Genomic DNA, 14248 nt, shown 5'->3' on the forward strand with positions numbered 1-14248 from the left:
TATTCAGTGATGCAAAGAGTTGCTTTAGGTTGGCAAAATTCCTATCTATAGGTGAGGAACAATAAAAGAAACTGCTAGGAAGTCACTCGATATGAGTTTTTTTGGTTCTTGGAGCCTGACTCGCACCCCCCGTAGATGCAAATGGCAGCCTGTGTCCCCTTTGCCACCTATCTCAATCTGCTATTCCAAGCATCTGAGTCGTTGCCAACACCAATCCTGGAGCAATTTTCTTGCAATCTTAGTATAATATTTGTGATCAAAGCACCTACATGTTCCTTTCAGTCAGGTTTGCTCACTCTTGAATAGTGACAAACGTTTCTGGCTATCTTGTTCTTGGCTTCCTACAGTCTTGTGTTATTTCCTTAATGGGAATTGTAAATTACCTTCTCAAGGAGCTGTGGAGACAAAACAACCTCAGCCTGGGATTATGAATGAGGCCGAGAGCCCTCCGCCTGCTGTGTTATTTAAATGAAACAAGTCATTTTATTCTTTCATTTCCACCCCTAATTAGAATTGTGCAAATAGGAGAAACCAGGCATAGTAATTATGGAAATGTTTACCTTTACTGATGTCTTGATGCATTTATTTGAAAGGAGTGGCATCTGGGTTGGATTGTCACCAGGTAGATGCTCCAATGAATGAGCAACGGGGAACATAGCAGTGAATGAGCACTTTGAACATAGCAGTTGGATCATTGTTAAGTTTGTAAGCACACCTTGCAAATCTACCTGATGCACACAGTGTTCCTCCCACAATTTTCTTGCAACTGAACCATTGCAACATAGACAGAGGTAGAGAGTCTAACATGGGGGTCTTCAAACTTGACAGCTTTAAGACTTGTGGGCTTCAAGTCCCGCAACTCCTCTTCCAGTCATGTTAGCTCAGGAATTCTGAGAGTTGGTCCACAAGTCTTAAACTTGCCAAGTTTGAAGATCCTTGGTCTAATACTTGGAACTTGGCTGTTTACCTGCAAACATTTCATTGCCTAACTAGGTAACGGCCTTAGTGTGAGTGGGAGTAGGGTTTATTGCTTGCTTTTATGTATATCTCTCTACTACTATGTTATGGTTCCTGAATTTTTGCAGGTCAGATGTAGCTTATTAAAGGGTACAGTCACCAACCAAATAGCAGCCTAGATATAGTTGCCCAGTTCTTCCTACTCTGTTAGTTATCTTTCCGTTGTCATGGTAGGGTAAATCTGACCTTCACCTTCTTCAGCCAAAGGAAGAGCTGGTTCAGAGTCAATACCCGGTTGGAAGAACCTTCTTCCCAGCTGTGTTCCCTCTGATGGGACATCTGTCTCTTTGAGATTCTACACCGTAGACATATCTGCTGGGAATGCCAACCACAGTGTGGAGATCTGTGATGAGCAGTTACCCTGCAGTGCAATTACTGATAAATTCCCACAGCAGCATGTCGTTTCACATTTGTGTGGCTAATTATAATGGCACACAGCTCTGAGACTGGTGGAGAAGTGCCAAAGAATATTGATTGCACCGGTCTGCCTGCAAATGGATGGGTTGATGCTACTGGGGGAAAGAAAAGCTGTGAAAGGGACCAATTTATGGTATATACAAATTGGCTCAACATCTTGCTCTCAGCTCTGACGTGGGGAGCGATGGATGTTACAATCCCATCCATTGCTTATAATCTAACAATTCCATCAATTGCTTGCAATCGAATTTATACTTTGGCATACAGGGAAGGCTAAAATAGTCATAATAAACACCTCAGGAGTAAGATTCAGCGGTCCACCGGCATTTAAAGGTCACAGGCCACTCTTTTGAAAACAACAAAGCCCATATTTTGGACAGAGAGGGCCGCTGATTTGAAAGAGGGGTTAAAGAGACCATTTATGTCCAAATTGAACAGCCCTCTCTCAACAGAAGGGGAGGGGTATGACATCATCTATCTCCAATCTACAACACAGTCCTTTCATCAACTTCAAGAAGGCTCCACACCCAATTGCACCACTCAGATGATCCCAATGACACAGATAAACCTCCAGGTGACCTTAATGACCCGGTAAAAGGATGCAAATGACCAGATCTGTCTGCAAGGAGTATAAATCCTTCCATTCCCCACCATCCACTCAGACCTGAAGAAGCTTCTTGGATGAGAAGTAAAACATCTTCAAAGAAAAACCAGAAAGTCCAGCTGCCTGTTGAAAAAAGCACCTTTGGGACAACCATGACTTGGCTGATTGAGGATCTCCGTAGACTTTTAACTCCTAGTATGGTTTTCTTAACCTTGGTGTAGCACAGTGCATTCACCCTAGTAAAATATAGACCCTTGGATAAACATATTGGCTTCTTAGCATGATCAACATTACAAATTTACCACTAATTATTAGACGTCTGATTTGAATGTATGCTCCAAAACAGCGGTCACCAACTGGTGGGCCGCGAGAAAATTTTGGTGGGCCGCAGAGAAATCTCACCCCCAGAGCACCTCCACAAAGCAATTAATCCAGGCTGTGCAGAAACATAAGGCTGCGCCGGCCACATGGCCCACAGGAACCCTCCCCGCCCACTCACTCCTTACCCAGTAAACTTGCCTGCTAAATTTCTATTTTTCCTTTTCTGACCATCAGCTGTTCTGCTGTGCTGGGAGATTTAGATGAGCTAGGAAGCAGGAAATGGTTGGATTTCTTGCTTTCTAGCTAGTCTTTAGATCTTTGGCTCAACACAGCCTAACTTCCCCTTAGGACTGAAGTTTTGCTTGCAAGCAAATTCACGGCAAGCAAATTTGAGAGACTGAGCTAGCCGATGGCAGATAGATAGATCACTGAATGATTCTGTGAGCAACTCAATCTGCCCACTTTGCCTGATTTTGGGTAAAAATTGCTCTTTTTAAAATAAAAAATTCAATATTTATAGAAATGTTTATAATATTTATATACAAGCCATGCCCAGCCAGTCACATGACCACCAAGCCACACCCACAAATTAGGCCACGCCCACAGAACCAGATAGTGGTCCCTGGGATCTAAAATTATGAGTTTGGTGGTTCCTGAGGTCCAAAAGGTTGGTGACCCCTGCTCTAAAAGAAGGAGCCAAAAATATGAATAAGAGAATAACACAGTTCGAAGGGACCCCCCTGATCAGGTTGTCCAAGAGATTGGACAAATGGTTGTCCAATCTCTTCTTTAAAACCTCCATTGTTGGATCATCCACAACTTCTGGGGGCAAATTGTTCCATTGGTTAACTGTTCTCTCTGTCAGGAAATTTATCCTTAGTTCTAGGTTGCTTTTCCCCTTGATTAGTTTCCACCCATTGCTTCTTGACTTGCCCTCAGGTGCTTTGGAGAATAGCTTGACCCCCTCTTCTTTGGGGCATCCCCTGAGATATTGGAAGACTGCTATCATGTCACCCCTAGTCCTAGTATTCTAAAATCAGAATGGTTTCTATTCTAGCCATATTATGGATTTTAGGCCACCTGATACTTTAATTGTCCCTTATGACTCCATGGCTGAGATGTGATGGCCAAGGTGGCTGAGATGTTTGACTCAGAAGAGACATTCTGAGATCCAGTTTGAGGTTGAAGCTACAAGGGGTTGAGTCTGTAACAATAGAGTCGGGTGGGGCATTTCAGGCATTGACCACTCTGTTGCTGAAGTCATATTTTCCGCCATCGAGTTTGGAGTGGTTTCCTTTGAGTTTGTATCGGTTGTTTGCTGGTGGTATTGTTGTGATTGAGGCTGAAGAAGTCGTTGACAGGCAAGACGTTGTAGCAGACAATTTTGTGTATTTCTTCAGTCAGCAGACCAGCGTGAGTTTCTAAATCGGCGGGATGCAAACCCAATCTCTTCCTCTTTTGTTCAGCTCGGAAGGCACTGCTTCTTTGGCCTTTGTGCTCGGCAGGGTTCAGTCCAAAAGCCGCAGGAAGTCAAGAGAGGCCTTTCCGTCACAGCTGAGGTTTTCTCCCACCAACGTTTCAAACAGCTGACCCTGAAGGAATGCCTGGCTGTAGCCAAATCAGCAGCGAGCTGGCTCTCCTGCTGCTTAAGCCAATGATGCCCTCAAAAAAAAAAGAGAGAGAGAGAGAGAGAGAAGAAAAGAGGAGGGCTTGTTGTTGTTTTTTGGATCTTTCTGGCTCAGCATGCGGCTCTGCCCTGCGCTGGAATGATAAGTCGAAGTCCAGCAGCTTTCTAGATTTGATACAGGTTCTGAAATGGCTGCCTAAATGCTGTTTAGGTAGGACACGTGGATCCCTGTAGGAGCTGTGAAATGAAGAGCGCAAGAGCTGGATCACACAGTATTAAGTTCTTGTGCACTGAGAACTTAGAGGGGAACCTGTCACTGGGCTGCGCAAGGTGTTACTTTACCTCTTATCACAAAGTTTCAAGGGATGACCTTGAGTAACAGCATTACAGAAGGGGAACAAAAGCTTTACTACTTCCACTCTTATTTATTTGTCAACCGTGTTTTAGATAACAGATATAATTGGAAACATGATTAAGAGTACATGAAATGGGTATGAATAACAGGGAAACATTAGGACAGGGACAGTAGGTACATTGGTGCTCTTATGCACGCCCCTTACAGACCTCTTAGGAATGGGGTGAGGTCAACAGTAGACAGTCTAAGGTTAAAGTTTGGGAAGTTTGGGGAAGAGACCACAGGGGCAGGTACTGCATTCCAGGCATTGACCACTCTGTTACTGAAGTCATATTTCCTGCAATCAAAAAACTCTGACCCTATCATGGACAGCTTTATAAATCTCCATTGTCTTTCTTCTCACAAGCATTGTCAACAGAATAACAGAGTTGGAAGGGAACTTGGAGGTCTTCTAGTCCAACCCCCTGCTCAGACAGGAAATGCTACAGTTGTCCAATCTTTTCTTAAAAGCCTCCAGTGCTGGAGCTCCCACAACCTCTGGAGCCAAGTTGCTCCACTGATTAATTCTTCTGGTGGACTTTGGGACAACCATGTGTTCTGACCCAAGCCTCATTCAAATCAAATAAACACAAAGTATATGTAAAAACAAACCTTTTTAATGTGTCTCTGTGAATTCTGTTCATTCACAGCAAAGAGGCATTAAAACTAATATTCCCAGATAAGAGTAAGCCCTTTTAAGGTTATGAAAGGCTTCCAAGAATACAAGATTAACTACAGAGAAATATTCCAAACCTAAAATCTCCGAACACAAACCAGAACAGACAGGACTTCCACGAGAACTTGGAGTTGAAAGAACTTCTTTGCTTCCTGCAAAGAAGCCAACCCCGAAGGCTGGCTTTTATCCCTTATAGGAGGAGCCATCACCTTGCAGCCTTACTCCTGAGTTACCCATGCAGCTGTCCTGCATGCACACACACTGAACACAGGCACCCCAGGGTCCTCTTCGTCACTGCTGCCAGACTCCACAAGCTCCAAAGGCAACACCCCACCGTCCGATAGTCCTGGCCCCATCCCTGCATCACACGCAGGCCCCTCATCCGAGTCCTTGCTCTCAGAGACCTCAGCCATTCACACCTGCTGCCAGCGAACCACAACACCATGACCTGGATGATTGAGAATCTACATAGACTTCAAGACAATCTGCTTCATATCATATGATAACAGCTGAGTTTGTCTAAGACTCAACCACAAAATAGCCAGTCCTGTTTTTACCTAGATGGTCACATGGTATAAACCCAGTGCAGTGGTTCCTCAAATTTGTTTAAGACCTGTAGTTTCCATATGCTGATCTGCTCCCCATGATGGAAAAGCTTGATGTCTGAGATTATTTGTGGACGTATTCTATAGTTACAGTTGATTAGGTCAACCGTCAGTCTAAACAGGACATTCTATATAGGCAAAGTAAACAGCCGCGTGATTCTCTTGCAAGAATTCAATTCTGTATTCTGGTTTCACAACACAGAATCAACCTTTGTCTCAGCAGGATTTTGTCCAGATGGGCACTGATCATAAAAAATGAGGAGAAGCATTGGAACTGACAAGTTTCAGATTAGTTAGAGCAATGCTTAGAATTAGGAGAAACTTACTGCACCAAGCCTGGAGGGTATGAAAATCTCAGCAGTTTTTAGAGATACAGGTGGACAAAGTTCACTCTTTGTGGCTCCTTTATTCATGATTAGTCTGCCAAAATTTGACAGCAAAATCATTAATTTTCAGCCTCATAGACAGAGACAAAGACAGACACTTAGATATATATGAAATAAAATCCATCCTGGGCCTCTGAAGTTCAACACACTTTAAAGCATTCCCTAAATCAGTGGTGGCTAACCTTTTTGGGGTCCTGTGCCAAAATTTTTGCATGCGCTTCGCTTACACGCTCGTGTGCCAGCACCCAGAAGGCAATGAGTGCCCCCCATGCCCAATACGCCTGCGCCCGCAATTCCCCCACCGCTGCCCCCTTACCTGCACTGCACCTCACACCTGATTTTGGGCTGGTTTGAGACCTTTTTCAGCCTCCCAGAGGCTTGAAAAAAGCCTTTGCAGGCCAAATAATAGGCCCATTTCATCACTTCCGGTGTTTACAGGAAGTGATGAAACAAGCCTATTATTCGTCCTGCAAAGCCTACAGAGGCGATTTTCAAGCCTCTGGAAGGTTGAAAAAGGTCTCAAACCACCTGAAAATCAGCTGTAAGGCATACACATGTGCAGCAAGGTAAATTTGCCTGCGGCTTGCATGCCAGCACAAATGGCTCTGTATGCCACCTGTGGCACGCATGCCATAGGTTTGCCATCACGGCCCTAAATCACTGAAAATCAGAATAAAGAACTTTCTTAAATTATTGGGTGCCCTCAAAGATTCTCCTTCTCATTTTAAGAAAGAAAGAAAAAAGCAAGTTAAAAAAAACCTGAGGGAGGTTTCTAAAATGATTCATGTTATAAATAGAATCCAGAGTTGTAGTTGAGTTGTAGGCAAATCCAGACAAAATGCATCTTTCTAGAGCAGATAATGTAGTGGTAGACAGCTTGGGCAACTTTAAAGAGGGCCTGGAAATTCTGAGAGATGAAGATATCAGAAGATAATCACAATCGGTGTGTATGAGCCTAAGATCTCAACAACATACTCTGGATGCCTGTTATTAAGTCACAACGTTGGGAAAGTGCTATTGCCTATATCATCTTTGTGAGATTGAGAACTATTTATTTGTTTGTTTATTTTTATCCTGCCTTTATTATTTTTATAAATAACACAAGGCATCGAACAAACTTACTACTCCTTTCTCCTCCTATTTCCCCCACAACAACAATCCTGTGTGCTGAGCTGGGCTGAGAGAAAGACTGGCCCCTGCTTCCTCTGTCGGTTTCCACTTTTGCCTGTTCAAAACTAGAGACATGGAAGAGACACAAGAGACCTGAAATCCTACAGACTTGCAGTCAACTAAGTTAGACAGACCAAAGGTTTGACACGAGATGGAGAACTTGGCTAAAACTTGCATGAGCAATGAGAGACGTGCCAGGCAGCCTCGTTCCTAGAGCCAGCAGGAATTTCTGCCACCTGTCACTCTGTAACCCGTATTAATGGCATTTATTATTCGTTCTGTTTGTGTATTTGAAATCTTTTCTTCCATGATCTCTTTTGCAGGTATGTCAGCTCTGTTGCTGAGCGCCAAGGAGGTACAGCTATGAGAAAGGTAAATCCCCCAAAACTTATTAGAGAAATAATTTACTGCTCTGACCCGTTGCATGCTTATCTCTGAGTTTTTCAATGAATGAGTCAGTCTGGCAATTCTGCCCAGCTTTTCATATAGCTGTATGCGCAGTAACATTTTAAAAGAATGCTCTCAACTTCTCTGTAAATTGTCAAACCAGAGATCAGAGATAAATCTAGAAATATGGCCCACTTTGATAATCAGAATAATGATGGTGAAGGGCCTTGAGATTCAAGGGAATCTCAGGGAAACAATTTGGTATTCTTAGTCCTAAGTAAAGACAGTTAAGAAATAAAGTAAGATCTTCTTTAATAATAAGAGGCCAGCCGTTCTTTTCAGATGCCAGGTACCAGCATGCAATCTTGTGTGATGGTATGGGTACCACCAGTGGTAGGATTCAAAAAATTTTAGTGCCAGTTCTGTGGGCATGGCTTGGTGGGCGTGGCAGGGGAAAGATACTGTAAAATCTCCATTTCCTCCCCACCCGTGGGGGAAGGTTGCTGCAAAATCCCCATTCCCTCCCCACCCCAATAACCTGCTTTCCAGCTCCATTCTCCTATGCAGGGCAACAAAAAAAGACCCAGCCAATCAGCTGGGACTCAGAAGGCAGAGAATAGGTGGGGGCGGGGCCAGTCAGAGGTGGGATTTGCCGGTTCTCCAAATTACTCAAAATTTCCGCTACCGGTTCTCCAGAACTGGTCAGAAGCTGCTGAACACCACCTCTGGCCACCACAACTATTAAAAGGGAGTCTCCTCTCATTAGATGTAAGCAATCTATCGTTGGTATCAGAAGGAACACAAAAGATATACTATTATATTTATATCTATGGAGAGTCAGTTTGATCTAGTGGTTAATGCATGAGGCTAGGAACCAGGAGACTTGAGTTCTAGTTCCATTTTAGGCATGGGTGACCTTGAACTTGTCACACTTTCTCAACCCAAATCACTTCAAAGGGGAAGGGGAAGAAGGATGACCGATGCTCCCCATGTTGAGTTATGAGTTATTTATAAAAAAGAATAAAAGCAGGATCATTTTTTTAAAAGCAAGTCTAGATTATGCTGGTGTAGACTTCCATGACCAGTTTCTGTCAGGAAGTTTGGGGCTTCAGGTTTTAGACATAGCCTTCAGGATCTAGACCATGGTCCCTAAACCTTGAAGCCTAACACTGCCCAATGAGCCTTGATTATTTTGGGGTCTCATTCCCCAAAATACCATCATTCCCCAAAATACGACCTACCCTGAAAACAAGCCCTAGCCCGATTTTCAGGCCTGTGCCTAATATAAGCCCTACCCTTCAAATAAGCCCTAGTTAGACTCCACCCACTATCTGGTTATATGATGTGGAGCGAGGCGCACGAATAAAAAACAAGCTAAGGTGGGGTGAGGGTGATGGCCCCCATGCACCCCACACCCACTTATATTAGGTCCCAGTCTTATTTTGTTTTGGCTCCCAAAATAAGTACCAGGTCTTATTTTCAGGGGATGTCTTGCTCGCTTACTTTAGGAATACCGCAGCCACACCTCTCACTCCCTGACACCTTTTGTGGCTGTTTGCGGTCACTTGCAGCCAGACACCACATGGTGCATCACACTGGTGCCACCATTCACAGCTCAGTGGTGCTGCTGCAGTACACCACGAGGCTTGTCATACCAATGCAGAGGAAGTCAGCCAGTGGCATGACAGGTGTCGGAGTGTGGGAGGCGTGGCTGCAGTGTTCCTAAAGTAAGCGGGTAAGACATCCCCTGAAAATAAGACCTGGTGCTTATTTTGGGACCCAAAACAAAATAAGACCGGGTCTTATTTTAGGGGAAACACCGGTGTATAATTTTCCAATTCTCCAACCCTCGAAGGGCACATTTTCAGTCCTTCCAGTGAAAATGAGTGCATGCAATATGGTCACCAAAGAGAAAAGCAAGATAGAGAGCAACCATTGCAAATCTGCCATAACTTTGATATCGGAAAGGCCAAGTTGGATGGATTTTTGTCAAGTATTAATAACACTGAATTAAATTCAAGACCATTTTAAGACACACTGTCTTCTGCTTGTCAGTTTTCCCAGTGATTTGACATTCATCACTTGAACTAGAAAACATTGTGAGGACAGGTTTATTTCTTAGCAAAAAGATTGGTAGACTACAGTTTATTAGAGATGTGTGAATCAACATAACATTGTGTCTTTTTACTATGTACATTAATAAGGCAATATTCCAATCTAGTAAATTTTTCTGGGATTTAAATATATATATATATATTAATTATTTACAGTTCTAAAGTTCAAAGGCTTTGATGTGTCTTCCATTAAGTTGTTTTTAATATAATTTGCTAAAGAAAATTTCTCAGAGGTGGAAAATCATCCAGCTTTTCTTCTTTAACATGTAGATTTCTTCCATGTAGTTTTGTTATTATTATTCAAATTCCTCTAATGTAAGTTCCTGCTTGCTAATTTTGAGTAGCATAATTCTTTTCAAAAGTACAGGTAATCCTTGATTTACAACCACAATTGAGCCCAAAATTTATGTTGTTAAGTGAGATATTTGTTAAGTGAATTTTGTCCCATTTTATGATCTTCCTTAGTTGTTAAGTGAATCTGGCTTCCCCATTGACTTCCTTGTTAAAAAGTCACGACCTTGGGACACAGCAACGGTCATAAATATGAAACAGTTGCCAAGTGTCTGAATTTTGATCACACAATCATGGGGATGCTGCAAAGCTTGTAACTGAAAAACAGTCCTAGGTCACTTTTTTCAGTGCCGTGGTATGCAGAGATGCTAAACTTATGCCATGTTTGACTCCTCCCCTCCTCTGGCAGTAGTCTTCCTACAAGTTCAGTAGAGGTGGAATAGCTTAAGTGATCTTTTATTCTATTGTTTGGGGTTCACAGCCAGGGATGGTGAGTGGTCTGGGTAACAAGGGTGGCATGGGGGTTCTAGCTTCTCATATAGCCCTCGTCACCCAGACCACTCACCATACTGGACCATCCCTAATCTATCCCTGTCCTATCTGTGAACCCCAAGCAATAGAATAAAAGACCACTTAAGTTCCACCTATACCAGGGCAGGGGTGGGCTGCTGTGGGTTCACAGGGGGTCGGGAGAGCCCCTAGCTAAGATTCTGTGTTCTGTGAAGTTCAAAGAACCCCCAAATCCCTCTCCTGGCTGGCCTCACCCACCCTGCCCTACCCCTCCCAGGAGTCCTCATGCAGCCTGTTTTGGATGCAGGTAAGTGTAAGGTACACGCAGAGGCTCGGGAAGGGCGAAAAATGGGCCACCCAGAAGTTTGGGAAGGCCAGAAATGGGCCTGTTTCTAGCTTCTAGAGAGCCTCTGGAGTCCAGGGAGGTTGTTTTCGCCCTTCCAGAGGCTAGAGTAAAGCCTCCGGAGCCCGGGGACGGCAAAAACTCCCCCTCCTCCACCATTGAGCAAGAGGCTGACTAGGCCATGCCCACCATGGCCACGCTCGCCCAGCAACCGAGCACGCCACCCGTTGCTAAAATTTTTGAATCCCACCCCTGTACCAGGGGTGTCAAGCTGGCGTCCCGCAGGCTGGATGCATCCCGCACAGGTCACGCCCACCTCAGCTCCGCCAAGGGGGCAAAAAAACGTTGCAAAATGTCACTTGACCGCAAAGTGATGCCACAAGTTTGACACCTGTGACCTACACAGATTCTTGTAGACAGAGCCGGGAGAGGAGTCAAGCAGGGCATACATTTAGCATCTCAACGTAATCACAAGAGGATGAAGTCCAAATTCCCCCTCCTCCCCTTCGAACGCTGTCCAGCGTGGAACCAGTTTTCTTCAAGCGATACGTCGAGGTTTTGATGTCGTTGTTGTTTTCTCCCTGAGCTCTTTGGAGTTGCTTCTTTGTGGCATTTCTGCAGAGGCATAGTGCAGATGCTTTGGCAGATGTTGCTGCAAACAATGTAAGCAAGTTCTGTGCGTTATTGTTGCCACTTGCCAGCCCGTTAAGAATTCTCCCCTCCTTTGGCCCTATTCTTTGTGGAGAGAACACGGGATAATTAGCCTGAACTCTAAATGCTTTGAATGGAAGAATTGGCAGTTTCAGTCCTTTTGGGGAGCTCTGCCTTTCATTTTAAGCGGCTTTCTGACAAGCTGAAAAGAGCATCTTGTGTAGCGAAGTGTACAATTAGGTAAGCATTCAAAATTTCGAACGAGGCACACGCTTTGAAAAGCAGCTGCTTATAATATTCTTTTTTTTTTTAATATATAAAAATATTATTTTCTTTATGTGGCTTCTGCCTGGGGATGACAAATCAGTCAGATCAGCATGCAAATTTGTCATTTATCAGAGCGGAGACCCAGCTTGCAGTGAAAAATCGTCTGTTTATTTTGAATTCATTGTGCGGTTTCTTCTCCAAAGGAGTCTTTTTCAGTGCCCCCTGGTTTCTCACGGGGTGCAATTAATCACAAAGGTGGTTTGGGATGGGTCGAGTTTTTTTAGAATTAAATATACAATTTGTTTAGAAACTAGGTAACAGATAACAGATAATCAGAGTTGGAAGAGACCTTGTAGGTCATCTAGTCCAACCCCCCACCCAAGGAGGAGATCCTACACCATTTCTGATATATGGCAGTCCAGTCTCTTCTTGAAAACCTCCAGGGATGAACCCCCCACAACTTCTGAAGGTAGCTTCTGTTCCATTGGTTGAGTGTTCTCACTGTCAGAAAATGTCTCCTTATTTCCAGGTTGAATCTCTCCTTGTTCAGTTTCCATCCATTGTTCCTTGTCTGGCCTTCAGGTGCTTTAGAAAATAGCTTGACCCCTTCCTCCTCTCTAGGGCAGACCCTCAAATATTGGAAGACTGCTCTCCTGTCTCCGCTGGTCCTTCTCTTCACCAGGTGTTTTAGTTACGTAGCTTTCCAAGTCAACAGGTGGCTTAGAACAAGGATCCCATTTCAAAGCGAGCAAGAAATAATCAGTGTCCGATTTCTATCGAAACCTAGACGATCAAAGACTTATTTAAGCACAAGAGACCTTTAGTCAAATTTCAAAAGCCCACTGCAAGTAATTAATTCTGATTCCTAACAAGAAAATCTTGTCTTTTGCACAAAGGGGGAGCATCATTTTTATTATTATTTATTCAATTTCTAGGTAGATATCTGGAATTTATCTTAGTTATGAGAAAGATAAAAGAATGTAAAACTAGGGACAAAACAGAATAACAGACTTGGAAAGGGCCCTTGGAGGTCTTCTAGTCTAGCCCCCTGCTTAGGCAGGAAACCCTACACCACTTCAGACGAATGGTTGTCCAATCTCTTCTTAAAAACTTGCAGTGTTTGAGCACCCACAACTTCTGGAGGCAAGTTGTTCCACTGTTTAATTGTTCTAACTGTCAGGAAATCTCTCCTTAGTTCTAGGTTGCTTCTCTCCTTGATTAGTTTCCATCCATTGCTTCTTGTCCTGCCTTCAGGTGCTTTGGAGAATAGCTTGACTCCCTCTTCTTTGGGGCAGCCCCTGAAATATTGGAAAACTGTTATCATGTCACCTGTAATCCTCTATAATCAAACAATATTGAATCACCAATAAATACTTTCCGGGCTTTTTGGAATCCACATCTTCTGTTTTCGTGAGCTTTTATCCAACAGTATATTTAGTTTGACTAATAGTCTAAATGTAGCCTTTAGTGTATGTAGACTGAAATGCCTACATAATTCAGAGCAGGGGAGAAGAGGAAAAAGTCACTTATGGGGGACCATTTGATTTGCAACAGGCATGGCAATGAAAACCACAGCCTCGCTATCTTGACTTATGGCAGTGGGTACCAGCCTACCATTTGCTGTGGTTAACTGACAGCAAATTCATGGTTTCATATGCTTTTCTTCCTGTTTCCTGTAGAAATCTGAAGCTGTGCCTTCTATATGCTCCCATGAAGCCTATCTGTCCAAGGGTTGAAGCTTCCCAGAGCTTTCTTGTCAAGCTTGTATTTTTCTGCAATCCTGTATAGAAAGTTAGCACCCACCTCTCTCCTAGAAGGAAACATGTGTGGCACAGCTAATTGCTGCGCGTCAGCTACCGAACAGACAGGGAGAGTGCAGGCATGCAGGAGGTAAGTAGGAATGCCTCTGTGCCTGCACAAAATGCACGTTTGACACACGTATACAAAGTGTGTGTGTGCGCGCACAAAGCACGCCCACCAAGCCACACCCAAAGAACCAGTGGTAACCTATTTTGCAACCCACCACTGATCAGCCGGCTCCGAACCAATTCTCTCCGACAATCATGTAGGCCAGCCCTCCCACCAGAGGTGGTATTCAGCAGGTTCTGACCAGTTCTGGAGAACCAGTAGCGGAAATTTTGAGTAGTTCAGAGGACCGGCAAATACCACCTCTGATTAGCCCCACCGCCCCCATCTCTTCTCTGCCTCCCAAGGAGAATGGAGCTGGAAAGCAGGTTACTGGGGTGGGGAGGGAATAGGGATTTTGCAGTATCCTTCCCCTGCCATGCCCACCAAGACACGCCCACAGAACCGGGAGTAAAAAAAAAATTGAATCCCACCACTGCCACCCGCCCACCCGCTGGGTTGTACTCACCTATATCTGCTCAGCTGATTCACGCAGGAAAGCGGATTGCCGCACCTCAGCCGTGTTACTTCCCTGATGTAACATTGAAGGTAAGTAATTTCGA

The 14248-nt window shown here is 44.0% G+C and overlaps 1 protein-coding gene across 4 annotated transcripts in view; it reads left to right on the plus strand.

Annotated features, from left to right (window-relative positions):
* LOC113437975 (connector enhancer of kinase suppressor of ras 2-like) overlaps window positions 1–14248 on the plus strand; it is a 327810-nt gene that overhangs the window by 279326 nt on the left and 34236 nt on the right. For all 4 annotated transcript variants that reach the window (XM_087940977.1, XM_087940974.1, XM_087940976.1 and 1 more), the window contains exon 15: window positions 7541–7589. In XM_087940977.1, coding sequence (XP_087797103.1) covers window positions 7541–7589 — 49 coding nt within the window. The remainder of the gene's footprint in view (window positions 1–7540; window positions 7590–14248) is intronic.

The sequence above is a fragment of the Pseudonaja textilis genome, chromosome 12 (assembly GCF_049901715.1).
Source record: "Pseudonaja textilis isolate UNSWEBS1 chromosome 12, rPseTex1.2, whole genome shotgun sequence".
Classification (NCBI taxonomy): Eukaryota; Metazoa; Chordata; class Lepidosauria; order Squamata; family Elapidae; genus Pseudonaja; species Pseudonaja textilis.